We start from the raw sequence: 14882 nt of genomic DNA on the forward strand, positions 1-14882 counted from the left end.
CTTAAAAGCAAGTTGGACTGTATATAGACATTGCTCTCCTCAACTCAATATTTAATTTTGCTTTTTATATAGGGACTTCTTATTTCATCAAAATGGTTTGTTTTAGGTTTTGAATTATAGAAATAAAACAGGTATAGCCTACAACTTCCTTCAGCACATCTCACCCAAAATCTCAGATGTTAACCAAACCAGTATACTTGGTTAGTCATGGGGTATTAGCTTAAACATGTTCATAGAACACATAGACTTTCTTTCTCTGTTACACAACTTTATAAAAATTATAACTTAATAAACAAGTTTTAATGAGGTATAATTTACATACAATAAAACACATCCATTTTAAGTGTGTAGTTCCGTTAGATCTGACAAATGTATATACCCACATAAACACAATCAAGATATAGAATAGCTCCATTGCCCCAAGAGGTTTCCTCATGTCTATTTGCTGTCTGCTCCATATACTCAGACCATGGGCAAACACTCATCTCTTTTCTGTCATTACAAATTTGTTTGCATTTTCTAGGATTTATGGCATCATAAAGTATGTACTTGTTTGTATCTGACTTCTTTCACTCAGCATCGTGTTTTTGAGATTCTTCCTGTTGTCATGTGTATCGGTAAGTTGTTCTTTTTTAGAAATCTTTCCAGTGTAAGGCTAGATCACAGTTTATCGCTCCTCCTGCTGATGGACATCTGCTGTTTTTAGTTTTGGGCTACTATGAATAAAATTTCCAGGAACATTTGTATAAAAGTCTTTGTGTAGGCATGTATTTTCATTTCCCCGGTTAAACACTTAGGAATGGAATTGTTGAGTTGTATGGTAATTGTGTGTTTAACTTTATAAGAAATAGCCTGTTTGCCAAGTGGTTGCATCATTTTACATTCCCATCAGCAATGTATAAGAATATAGCTTGCTCCACATTCTAACGCTTGATATTGTCTTTTTAATTTTAGCCGTTGTGGTGGTAGTGTTTTCGTTGCCATTGAGTCGGCTCCAGCTCATGGCAACCTTCTGTATAAAATATAGCAGACACTAAAGTTGCCTGATCCTGTACAGTCTTCATAATTATTGGGATGTTTGAGCCCATTGTTGTAGCTATTGTGTCAATCCATCTCACTGAGGGTTTCCCTTGTTTTTGCTGACCCTCTATTTTTTTTTTTTACCATGATCTCCTTTTCTAGAGATCAGTCTTTTCTGAAAAAATGTCCAAAGTAAGTGAGTTGAAGTCTTGCCATCTCCACTTCTAAGGAACATTCTGGTTGTATACTTGATATTCTCTGGAGAAGACTGATTTGTTTGTTCTTTTGGCAGTCCACTGTGTATCAGTATTCTTTGCCAATACCATAATCTGAATGCATCAATTCTTCTGTCTTCCTTTTTCATTATCCAGGTATTATAGTGGGTGATATCTCATTTAAGGTTTTAATTTGCATTTCCCTGACAATTATCGACAAGTTTCATGTACTTATTACTTATCACATACTTCATATGTCTTCTTTCGTGATGTGTTTGTTCAAATCTTTTGTTCCTTTTTAAATTGAGTTGTTTCTCTTCTTGATGTGGAGTTGCGAGAATTCTTGATATACTCTGGATACAAGTCCTTTTTCAGATCTAAGAATTGAGAATATTTTCTTCTAGTCTATCATATGCCTTTTTCTTTTCTTAACAGAGTTTATGGAGGAGCAGAAGTTATTAATTTTGATGAAATCCAATATATCAATTTTTATATTATGGATTATCTCCTGTATTTTCTTCTATAAGTTTTATAGTTTAAGCTTTTATGTTTAGGTCTGTTTATGTTTATGTTTAGTATCTGTGGTGATTTCTGTCATAGGTGACATTAGAAACACGAAGCACAAACTTTCATTTGTTTGCTATCTCAGCCATTGGAGTTGATAGCCACTACAAAGTGTTTACTAGTAGTTGTAATCACAAGGTGGTTGGGGTTGTGTTTGCTTTGAGAGAGTCAGTCTCTCTAGAATGGATATTTCTATTTCTTCCAGTAGGCTCCACTTCTGTTTGCTTCTGGGAGAGATGCTACTTCTGTGTGTATAGCCAAGGGGAAAAAACAAAAAAACAAACCCACTGCCCTGGAGTCGATTCCTACTCATAGTGACCCTGTAGGACAGAGGAGAACTGCCGCATACGGTTTCTAAGGAGCAGCTTGTGAACTCGAACTGCAAACCTTTTGGTTAGCAGCTGAGCTCTTAACCACCGCACCACCAGGGCGCCTTACTTTGCCTGAATTTGTAGGATGTCTTAAAGTTGTTTAAATATGATGTCATTTGGCTATGCAAATGTTATTGATGTTAAAACACTAAAACATATATATGAAAAGTGAATTTTAAATGAAGCGGACAATAAACTGACAGGATCTATTTAAGTTCTATAAATAAGGCTTATCTAAGCACATTCCATTTTTTTTTTTTTAAGCACATTCCATTAGTTGATAGGTTAACATTTTAAAATCAACTATCTAAATTAATTTTCAAATTTGTGCACAATCTAATGCCAATGCTTTTTTTTTTTTAACCTTTAAAAATCCATTCTGTTTTTGCTAATCGTTGCCTGGTATTAACAAGTTGGAAATGCTGGTGAGTTAGTGATTAAGTGCTATGGCTGCTAACCAAAGGGTTGGCAGTTTCAATCTGCCAGGCACTCCTTGGAAACGTTTATGGGGCAGTTCTTCTCTGACCTATAGGGTCGCTATGAGTCGGAATCAGGTTGACGATGCTGGGTTTGTTTTTTTTTGAATTAACAGGTTACTTTTAGCAGGGTTTTGGTTTTTGTTTTTAAATAGTAATATTACATTTCTTATATTAGCATTAAAACATCTTCAGTTTAACACAGATTTTTTTTTTTTTTAAATTCTTAAGACTATGCCTTATAAATGATGTTCATGACATTACCCCATCACAGGGTAAAGGGCCTAATCATCTAGGCCTTGGTATAATGTCACAGGGAAAGGAATCTTCAGTCAATTTTTAGTCTATATATAGAAAGGGCGAGAGAGAGAGAGATAGAATATGTACCCAGTAAAACCCAGTACTGTCAAGTACTATATATATGTATAGTATATATATATGTATGGAAACCCTGGTGGCGTAGTGGTTAAGTGCTACGGCTGCTAACCAAAGGGTCGGCAGTTCGAATCCACCAGGTGCTCCTTGGAAACTCTATGGGGCAGTTCTACTCTGGCCTATAGGGTCGCTGTGAGTCGAAATCGACTCAACTGCACTGGGTTTTTTTTTGGGGGGGGGTTTGTATATATGTAAACTACGGGGCAGTTCTACTCTGTCCTATAGGGTCACTATGAGTCGGAATCGACTCGAGGGCACTGGGTACTGGGTTTATATATAAACTGATTTTTCACATTCTAATCTGGACTTAGCTTGAAATAGAAACCATTGATAATAAACAATTTTTATAGCAGTGAAAGTGAACTTCAAGGTTCAGTTCCTGAATTCCCAAACCCATGTCATTCTAGCTTTATGCTTATGGTTTCCTGAGGTCCTAAAAGACGTTTGGTATCTCTGCTTTACAGAGAGAATCAGATTTGATAGAATACGGGGCCCATATATATAACCCCATTATCTCCACAAGTATCTATAATTTTCTCTTTTCCTCATTCTAAATGTTTCTAGAGATATCAATTCTGTAGTATTATTTAATTTTAATTGTTAAGAAAAGAGAAATCTACTTACAGCCGATCAACATGACACAAATTGAAAAGATTTTCTCCGAATTGGTGTTAGGAGACACATTCCCAAATCCTACACTGGTTAAACTGCTGAAAGTAAAATAAAGTGCTGTGACATATTTGTCTTTTATGGATGGTCCAGAACTTGAATCACTGTCATTGTAACGTTTCCCGATTTGTAGTCCTAAGGTATCCAGCCATCCAATTTTGTCAGTCAGGTAGGGCCTTTCGACATTCCCAATCGCATACCAAATGCAAGCCAGCCAGTGAGCAATCAGGGCAAATATGCACATTAAGAGCATCAGAACAGCAGCGCCGTATTCCGAGTATCGATCGAGTTTCCTGGCCACTCGCACAAGACGAAGGAGTCGAGCTGTCTTCAAAAGACCAATTAATGTTGTTGTCTGTGGAAACAAATGTTCACGATTAGAAATAGTTGATAAACAATTCAAAGTATATTCCTGTGAAGTAAAGAAAGTTGAAACAACACAGTAACACTGAGTATATTTGAATTAAGTATCAAGCTTCTTTCTTTTTTTTTTTTTTTTAAGATTTTACCCATTTTGGAAAATACTTTGAAAGTGTGTGGCACAGTAATTGAATATTTTGACATGTAAGACCCTTGGGCAGAGGATCTGCTTATCTTCTTTTATGCTCTGACCAAGTGTCTTGCACTGGACTATTGTTGCTGTTGTTCACTGCCTTCTAGTCCCTAGGCGATGTTGACTCATGGTGAGCCCACAAGTGCAGAGCACAACTGCTCCGCAGGGTTTTTAAGGCTGTAACCTTTTGGAGGCAGATCACTAGGTGCTTCTGGGAGGGTTTGAACCGCCAGCCTTCTTGGCTAGTAGTCAAGCACTTAACGTTTTTGCCACCCAGCAGCCTTCTTCAGTACCTACGTAATTGGTAGTCAATAAACCATTCATTCACCAAGAAAACATTCCTATGTGTTACTGTGTGCCTATCAAGGACCACACGTGGTTTGAGATTACAGTGTTGAAGAAAAACACAAGTTTGTTTTTCTAGTAGAGAGAGAGAATTATTTAACAGAGAGGAGAAAGCATCATCTCTAATGAAGAGAAGGAAAGTTCTTTCCCTAATGAGAGGAGACTGATATTTTTTAAATAAACAAATAATAAGATAATTTTAGATAGTGAAAAGTGCAATGATGATAATAAAATAGAGTAAGATGATAGAGGGCATGTGGACTGTGGATTGGGGTTGGGATCACTTTAGAAAGGAAGTTCAAGGGAGGCCTTTCTGAAGAGCAGGCAGCTGAGTTGAGAGAGACTTGCATAAAGAGAAGGGGTCAGTCAAGCAGATAACTATGTGAACACTTATTCAAGGATTGCACGCATGTATTTGGCACTATATTTAAACTCATTTTTCTTTGTAAATGTGTTAAATTAATAAATTGTTTCTTGATATCTCAATGATATTATAATTGTATTTTGGCTTTTAGTTGTGACATGTATAACTAATTGCATGATTATAACTGACCAGGTATCTAATGATAGGACACTTCCATATAATAACAGGGTACTTAAATGGTTGTTTGGACTTGAAATCTGATAAGTACAAATTACAAGTTCATTTTTTAGGTTTCCTAAATAATGTCAACTATAAGTAGTATATAATTCGCAAGGCATATAATTATTCCATAGTTACACGGTGTTTACCAATCAATTATTGAGTCATTTTATCTGTTCATTGTTGGTGTTTATTTCACAAAATACATGCAAATGCATTAAGAACACTTACATCTTAATTAAAGAAATAACACATGGCTTAACTACCACCCGTATTGATTAATACCGCCTTGGTGAAAAAAGAGCACTAAGTAGCAGAAAAACCTTTTAATTAAAATGCTATTTTTTTTTTTTCCCTGTGCCATAGTAGCCACAGGGGGTAGAGGGGAAGTTCTTCAATCTCCCCTGAATTCTTTCCAGTTAGTGTTAGAAACCCTCTGGAAGTGAGAGGAGCTTGGGTAGTTGAGCCATGCTTATCACAACTGGATTCCAGTTTTTGCTCATTTTGGGATGTACAGAGAGGTGAGTTGTTGTTTCCAGTGCTAAGTTATTATTTTCATGATAATGATGAAAATAATGATGAAGTACATTTTTTTCTCTCTCACAGATATGAAAGTGTATCTTAATGAAAGAATTTTTAAAATAATTTTGAAAAAATGATTCTGCTTTATTTTTAGTAAGCATTTTCAAGAATCTTACATTTAAAATAGTTTATTTCAGAGTCTTACTGTCTAAAACCTCTCCTTATGTGTAGGTGAAAAGAATTACTCTTTTATAAAGGAGGAAATATAAATATGTAATTTTTTAGCATCAACTACATGGTTGTCAGAATGAATCATCCCTGATACTCTCTATTCAATCCATCATTCTGTCCTGTTTGTCAAGAAATATTTGAGTACAAATGGGGAAATAGAAACAGTAGCGGATAACAAATTACATGACTTTATGCTCATGTTTTGCTTTAGGTTTCTTTTCAATTCCCTCTCAGCTCTGGTACTTGCTGTCTACAATATTCAATAAATTACCCAGCAAAACTCACTACCAGTGAAACTAGTTTCTAGTCTTTTGTTCAGCTGAGTCACATGATGTCTATATTTCTAAGGACACATTCACTAATACAAAGAGCTATATTTTGAGTATGCAAAGATCCCTGGGGAATCACCTAACTTATCATTCCTTTATTCATAGCAAACCTCCAAATTCTTACAAATGGCTTTTAGAGAGAAGGAAACTTCTTTAGAAACTCATTCTAATATTTAACAGCTTTTACACTTGAGACCATTTTATTTTTTTTTTTATAATTAACATTCTATTATACTGCAATTTGAACTCAGTTTCTCTTTAGTTACAGTGACATAGAATACTGGTTATCAAATAATTCTAGATAGAAGTAGGCAAACATCACAGATAACAAATATGGATGTTATATTTAAAAAATGGGACTTAGACGTGTCCTGAGAAATATTTAACCAAAATTCTACCCTATGCCATCTCTAGCAAATATGGTCAATAGATCACATATAAATGATGAATAAATGATCAACTGAAAGCGAAATTTTTTTTTAAGTGGAGTGCTCTTATATTTCCTTACCCACCCAGTGCCGTCTAGTCGATTCCGACTCATAGCGACCCTATAGGACAGAGTAGAACTGCCCTGTAGAGTTTCCAAGGAGTTAAAAAAAATTATACCATTTGGAATCTTATATCTCCCATTTGTCAAGTTACAGATTTTTGAAGACATGACCAAGAGCTCTAACATAAGTCACTGGAAATTTCTGCCTTAATTCCCAGAAACAATCTACTCTAAAGACAGAGACATAGATACTTTACGTATACACATGTATATGCATATACATCTCCAGAGTGTGGCTTGTTGTTTATATTTGAACATGTGTATGTCTGATGTTTTAGAAATTCATTTCCAACGGACTAAGTTATCTACTGAAAATATTGGGTTCAGGATGAAAACTGACAAGATTATCAGAATTTTTATATGGATGCCTGCTAAGTTTTTTCCTCATGCCCACTCCGTTATTCATCTATCGGACTAATTGAAGCAAATGTATAAATGTGAATAGAAACTCCTATTTTCTTTTGAAAGTTTTCCTAAAGAGTACTGCAGGTGTTTAGATTTCAAAGTCTTCTCTTCTTTGGATTCAGGATTCATGAAAATTATCAGTAAATTTTCTGAGGAGAGATGACAACAAAGCAAATAATTATTCAGGAGAACACTAATTTTTTAGGGAACGAAGAAATTAATGAAGCATGCAACTAAACAGAGTACTCTACATTCTAACTGTTAATATCTCGGAAAGTAAGATTTGCTACAGATAGGGAAAATAAGGGGAAATTTGAGGCAGATAATCAAAAGTTGACTTTTTGGAGCCAATAATATTATTCCTTTGCTTCAGTGATATTGAGGTAATTTAGCATAGTGGTTGATCATGTAAAAATGAGGAAATTGACAATCTTCCCCTAGGTCTGTCTAGATAGACTTAACAGAAAGATATTAATGGCATAGACAAGACCAGTTATTGGTAGTATTCATTTTCTTCAAAATGTTTTTGACATTATGTAATATACTCTAGTTATTAGTAGGTGATATGCATTACTTAAGCTAAAATACTTAAATGAGCCATTTGGAAAATGATTAATTTAGAGCATAGTGTCTGCTCTAGCAGAAATTATTATGTTGAGTTATTCTCTTAGCATTGGTAAAATAATGTAGATTCAAAATTCAAAAAATTTTCCACTCCAGAGTTAAATGTAAATAAAAGAAAAATGTTAAAATAGCTTATCATCTAGGGCAGTTGTCAAGGAAGACATTAATATTTTAATTGACATTAACAAAAATATTTTCTCTAAGAAAATCCATGATGCTGTGATGCACAGAAGAAAACATTTTACCAATGCCATTAAAATGAAGGAATTAAGAAATCATAACTGTTCTTATTTTTAGCTGAAAATCACCTCCATTTGTTTATTAATATACTTATGTATTTATTTAGGAAAAATATCTACCTATGAGGACAAAACCCATCTCCTGAACATTCTCTCTAGCCTAGATATGGCCACTGGAACTTGTATATCTAAATAGTGGAACCAATCATAACACTCAAAAATGCATACTTAAAGGCTTCACTTCAGATCTACCTCTATATTCTTTTAAAAGATCCACAGTGAAACTAATGCACGGACTTGGTATAAAAGCGCTGATTCAAGCCAAACTTTACCATGATTATCTTTAATTTTTAATTGAATGAATCTCATTTCATTTTCTTATAGTCACATCTATATCTCTCTAGTTATCCATGCAGTGTCTAACTCCCACCTCCAGTTGCTACAAGCCATCTTTGTTTGAATGACTAATAGGCATCTCAAACTTAACATGGCCACAATAGGAATTTCTCCCCTACAACACGCTTTTTTTTCTCCCCAGGTTTTCCTCACTGGATAAATATATCACATCTGTAAAACTTGCTTAAGCCAAAAATAAAAAATAAAAGATGAACCAACCAATAACAAAAGTCTTGGAACTTACCCTTGATTCTGTTTTTTCTCGTATTCCTCCATACAATATTTAATCCATCAACAAGTACTGACTGCTAACCTCCAAAATATATCCTAAATTTGTCTAGTTCATTTCTATCACCACTATGTAGTCCAACCTGTTGTCTTGTCCCTCCTACATTACAGCATAGGCTCTAAAACAGTTTCCCTGCTTCTACCCTGAATATCCATTCTGAAGACATGAGACTGTACAATCTTTCCAAGAGTCAATCAGATAATGTCATTCCTACTTCTCTGTGGAAAGAATAAGCTCCAAGCCCCGTGGCTGTACGTGATTCAGTCCCTGTCTCAGCCTTCTTATGTTCTAGCACTCCATGCATGCCTCACTTGTGGTTCGTGTGGCTGCACTGGCCTTCTTTCTGTTCTTCTAACATGCCAAGCTTGTTCCCAAATTGGGCCTTTACTAGTATTTCCCTCTGTTTGAAATATTCTGCATTGAAGTTTCATGTAGCTGGTTCCTTTTGGTCAAGTCTCAACTCAAATATTACCTCTTCAGTAGCCCTTCCTTATATCCACCCCATCCCAGTCATTCTCTGTCAAATGCACCTGGTGTGTTTTCAGTATAGCATTTATCCTTTACTGAAGTCATCCTGCTCAGTTATTTGTTGGTTCATCAATATTGTTTGCCTTCTGCTGCCAGTACACCCCACCCCACCCCACCCCAATCTCTTCCCCAATCTTAGAGTATAAGTTGGTGGAGAATAGAGACTTTTCTTGTTTACTTCTGAATCTCCAAATCCACTTGTTATCCTTGATGCCTGACTGCTTCTCCCCACCATGTACCCCAGGCAACTATGTTTTGCAACCCAATAGCTGTCTTTCAAAACATTTCCTTTCTACCTCTCATTTTTTTCAGGGTCCCTTTAATCTGAAATTAACTAATGTGAATAACCTCTATAAGATAATAATAGACACGCAATAAACGTTTGTTGAATAAATGAATAATTAAGATACTTATGGATAATGTGATAATGTATTAGTTTTTGAAGGGACATTAATTCAAAGAGATGGGATGGAGAAGGAAAGTAACCTCTGGCAAGCAAGTACCACATGTTTGTTACTGGGCTAGTATCTTTATACATGCTGGGTTTTTTCTTCTAAAAATCACAAAAAACTCAAGTCCCACCATTTTACAGAAAAGAAATAAAGTCTTAAATGAGTTAAACAACTTGCCTAAATACATCAAGTAAGTGTTAGAGAAGAGAATCAAACCCAGGTGAGTCTGACGTCAAAGCCAGGATCCTCTCAGTATCACATCACCTCTTAAACAGGGTGAGATGCAGCTTCGTTAACATGAAGAGAATTCATGCAGTCACACAGGAACTGAGCACTGGCATTGCTTTCTCTCCAGCCAGCTTCACCTTTTCCTTGATGCTGCGTGATAAAGGTGACCTGGATACCCTATTTTCCTAAGACTATCATCCTAAACTAATGCAAATCATGTACCTTTTCTCTTATTTCATCTTGCTAGGAGGAAGGCCTATTAGAAATAATGATCATTTTAACTACACATTTTAATGTAATTTTATTATTTTCAGTGATATGGTAAATGAAATTAAACTAATCAAGTATTGAATCCTAGAAATTCTTTCTGAATGGTTATAATTAGCATACCCAAATGCTTCCTGGTTTGTTATTGATTAAAAGTCATAAGTATATCAATTTCTCCTAACAGTCCTATTTGCCTGTTTATGTACTCATTCTTTCATTTCACTAAGCTGGTGTACGTATTTTAAATTTTGTAGGAGTGAGGTTTTATTCAATTACTTATCAATAAGAGCTTATTTGTTATAATTACGTGGGTCACCCACTGTAAGAAACACATGAAGATGAAGATTAATTAAAAAAAAAAAAATCAGGTTCTTTTAATTAAACTCAGGAGAATCTAATATTAAAAGTTCAACTAGTTTAACATCAACTTAGTATTTTCCTAATAATGTTATATGTATTATCTCATTAGAGTCTCAAAAAAAAAAAAAAAACAAAAAACAAAATTTGCGACAGGAAGGTATTATTATGGCATTATCACCTTTTTTCAGATGAGGAAAGTCAGGCTTCAGATACTGTCTAAGGCTTGTAGTGGAGTGACTGTTACAATCCAGGAACAACATCTTGTTCTTCTGTCCTGTTTTTAAATGCCTCACAGTTTGACAGGCATGTTCTATAAGAGAGAGTTTACTTCTAAGCCTACATTTAGTTTCCCCTTGGCAAAGGAAGTTCTTTAGCCCTGAGGCCTTAATTGGCCAGGAAGCAACCCTTTGAAGGGATTTTTTCTATTTGGTCTTCCCTTGCAAAACAAATAAAAACTTTGGTGGTGGGTGGTTCTTAGGGAGAAAAGGATTCTAAATTTCAAAAATTCAACACATTGAGATTATTATCTTTCTCAAGCCACTCCTTTAGAACTACTTTCACATCTTCTGTAAATATTTCCATTGTAGAATCCAGGAAAATTATTTACAATAAAAATTAGTGGCAGTTGAATGAAGGCACTTACCTTCTTTTGAATCGATATCTTCGAGAATCTGATGTAAAGTTATGGGCCCTTTACCCAGAAAATGCACTCAACATGTACTTTTCATATTTTCTTAAAGCTACTGACTTTATAAGGTATTGGGAACACACAAGAAGTACTTTCCAATCTATATGTTATTTAAAAGAAAGGGCATTGAACAAAACATTTCAGGAGGTGCCCTCTTGCACATAATTTAGACAAAAAAACAAGTCCCTGCTGTCTCAAATCAGTTAAAAAAACAAAGAGAGATTCTTAATGTTTGACAGTTTCATACCCATGAAGTTAAATGTAAAGGCTTTACCTCCTGGAAAAATGCTGTGTGCTGTGTATTACTTGTCTCAAAGTTTAATTTGTTGTTTAAGAAATGGATGTCTTTAGGATTTTTTAGCAAAAAACATAAAGCAAAACAAAACAAAACAAAAATCTGAATGACTTGTAGTGTTGAATGGTTCCATTTCATTTTGTAACATCTCCAATGAAAAAGAATTTCATCTGTGAGATATGGAAAGTTTGTAAAGGAACTTTTATTTTTTTTGCAGTTAAATAGATTAACTTTTATGATTGCAATCTTTCAGAAAATAAGATTCTTAACAGCTCTTACCTCATCAGAGCCCGATCCAAAAATCAACAAGTCAAAGGGAATTGCTGCAACCATGTCAATCAGGAACCAGCCTTTGAAGTAGTGTATTGCTATTTTGGCCGGATCACTTACCACTTCTTCATTCTGATTTACATATGTTGTTCTGAAGTTTATTAGAATATCTATGATAAACATAATATCCACAATCAAGTCTACCACATTTAAAGGGCTACACGAATAGCCACATTCTCGTCTTTTCTGTTCTTCTCTGTCATTGAGGAGAAAAGCTGCAGAATAGGGGGTGAATATAGCAGTGTATATGACCAAGAGCAGAATAAGCCAATCCCAGACTGCCTTGAAAGGACTGTAGTGCAATATCGTAAACTTGTTGATGCGTGGCGTCTGTAGTTTGTATTCCGGCAGGACATCTGCTCCTAAAGAGAGAACCTAAGTATAGAAAAGAAGACCATATGCTACATAAAATGTCATTATTTAATCTGGCAAACCTATAAAAACATTAGGGTAATTATGCAGCAAAATTTATTAAAAGGATTCAAGCAATTTTGAAGTATGTATGAAAACACCCATACATTTAAAGGAACCCATATATTTGGCCCATGCAAACTTCATTGATATTTCTTGATACACATGCTTTTCATTGAAATATAATGACTATTGTCACTGAGGTGCTGAGGGATAGTTATGGGTTCCTTTGGAATATACTACTACTCAGAAATATAAATACATGGCTGTTTTTAGAAAATTATAAATCAGTTTTGATACAGGAGTAATTCAGTTTTGACACCTAAGAAAAGATTGGCTGTAATGAATCCTGCAGTCTACCAGGATCCATGGTCACATTTAACTTACATTTACTTAATATGTAATTAAACTCTGATAAATTAAACGCAAGCCATTCAAATCCTTAATGTAGCAGAATTTTCTCACCTGAAATTTGTTTTTAACATTAAAAAAAAGCAAATGAAATAAGAATAAACACATAACAGTTTTTTTCCTAAAGAAGTTGAAGAGAATATTTTATATTCTGAGATAAATATACTTTTACCTCAAATCCTCCATCCACATCTAGAGAATTGTGAAAGGAGAATGGTACAATATTGATCTGGAAATGTTGCAGGATTCTTAGGCACCACGGGATGCTTAGCCTCTAAGATTGATTCTACTTAATAAGGCATGGGGTAGGCTAAACTGTTTTACCTTTTAGAGCCTTAGTTTATCTGAAAAAAATGAGAGTTAAAATTGAATTGTGACTTTATCAGGTAGAAAAGAACATGAGTTGTGATTTTAGACTGAGTTTCAAAAACCAAGTTTGAAACAAAAACATTATCTGGCTAGCCAGTAAATGTGATTACTCTTAATATAGGGGGTTTAATAAATTTAAAATTTTTGATGGTGCCACAAATGGCATAGGTAGGCATTTTTTAAAGTGAAGGTGGATTGTAATCTTAATTTCTATAAATAACCCACATATCATATGCAATGACTCTAATTTTACTAAGTGCATTTTTTTACACTAGATTATTCTAAACACAGCTAATATGTTATCAGCTTTGTAGTGTGGACCTCGGGCAATACTCCAGTGGTTAGCCAAAGGATGTTATTTCTGTGTTCTTGGTAATTCTGTCCATGTTGGCTTTAACTTGATTATAATAATAAATTATTATCTCAGGCAAATTTCAATTTTATGTCATATTTTCTTTGTCGTATCTCAGATATTTTTAAAAATATATGACCAGTTGCCACAACTTTTTAAAAAAGAACTTGAGAAGCTAATTAACAACCCCAAATGACGTACAATAAGACTTTTAAATATGGCAAAACAAAAGAGTTCAGCTAAAATAGGCATAGGTGCTTCTAGACAACAGATAAATTGATTTAATAAGCTCTGGAAAAACAAAACGAAACAAAACAAAGAGGCTAACCATTTATAACTGGACCAGAGTAAATTTGAACCAACCAGTTTATGGGGAAAATGGGGCTTTAATTTTGAACAGCATGAGAAATGATAGGAGTTAATTTTTAGCACACATACACACACAAATCTAGAAATAAAGTCAGGTAACTATTTTTGACATTAGAAATCCCCAGAACCCAAAATACATATATATATACATGTACAAGACTTTCAAAATCCAATAAGAATAATGTTTGGATTATTTGTCATTTGATAAGAGCAGATTAATAGCACAGAAAACCAGTGTAGGACATTTTGGTCTGGAAGGAATTGAATCAACTCTCAAAGCACCATCATGTAACTCTCCTGTCTCAAAACCCAGCAACAGTAAGTACAAAATAAAATCCAAAACCTTATTCTGACCTTCAAAGTTATCTAAAGTTTGGTCTCATTCTCTTTCCAGGCCCCTCTCTCATTAGATTCCTCTATGCACACGGTGTCCTTTAGGGAAACCAGACTACAATTTTTGAGCTGCCGAGATCTTTCTAAAACCCCAAATACATAAATAATTTTTTCTTATAAGAAAAGATCATCCAAAGAGAATAACAACAACAACAACAAATGTCTTTTTTAAGACAGGGATATTTGCCTGAGCTTGCTCACTGTTTATGTGACATGCTTCTGATATCAACCAACCTCCCAGAAAGGGCAATTCAAGTACCTGTTTTAGCAAAAGTATAAGCTAGAATGCATCACACACCTTGGAGCTGCCCCTGACTAGTGAAAACTGTTGATGAAACCCTCTCCATTCCACATACATAGACATTCATTAAGGAGCCCTCGTGGTGCAATGGTTAAGAACTTGGCAGCTAACCAAAAGGTTCTTGGTTTAAAACCACAGTGGCTTGTGGGAGAAAAGACCTGGCAATCTGCTTCTTTGATGATTACAGCCTAGGAAACCCTGTGGGACAGTTCTACTCTGTTCTAGAGGGTCACAATGATTTGGAATCAACTCTACGGCACACAACAGACGTCCATTTAACATTTAGAAGACTACTGTGCTAAGAGCTGGAGA

At 34.9% G+C, this 14882-nt stretch overlaps 1 protein-coding gene across 1 annotated transcript in view; it reads right to left on the reverse strand.

Annotated features, from left to right (window-relative positions):
• The window catches only part of KCNH7 (potassium voltage-gated channel subfamily H member 7), a 562840-nt gene that overhangs the window by 58768 nt on the left and 489190 nt on the right, over positions 1-14882 (reverse strand). The window contains exons 7-8 of the mRNA XM_049887314.1: positions 11914-12339; positions 3706-4105 (exon numbers count right to left, since the gene is read on the reverse strand). Coding sequence (XP_049743271.1) covers positions 3706-4105; positions 11914-12339 — 826 coding nt within the window. The remainder of the gene's footprint in view (positions 1-3705; positions 4106-11913; positions 12340-14882) is intronic.

The sequence above is a fragment of the Elephas maximus genome, chromosome 6 (genome assembly GCF_024166365.1).
Source record: "Elephas maximus indicus isolate mEleMax1 chromosome 6, mEleMax1 primary haplotype, whole genome shotgun sequence".
Lineage (NCBI taxonomy): Eukaryota > Metazoa > Chordata > Mammalia > Proboscidea > Elephantidae > Elephas > Elephas maximus.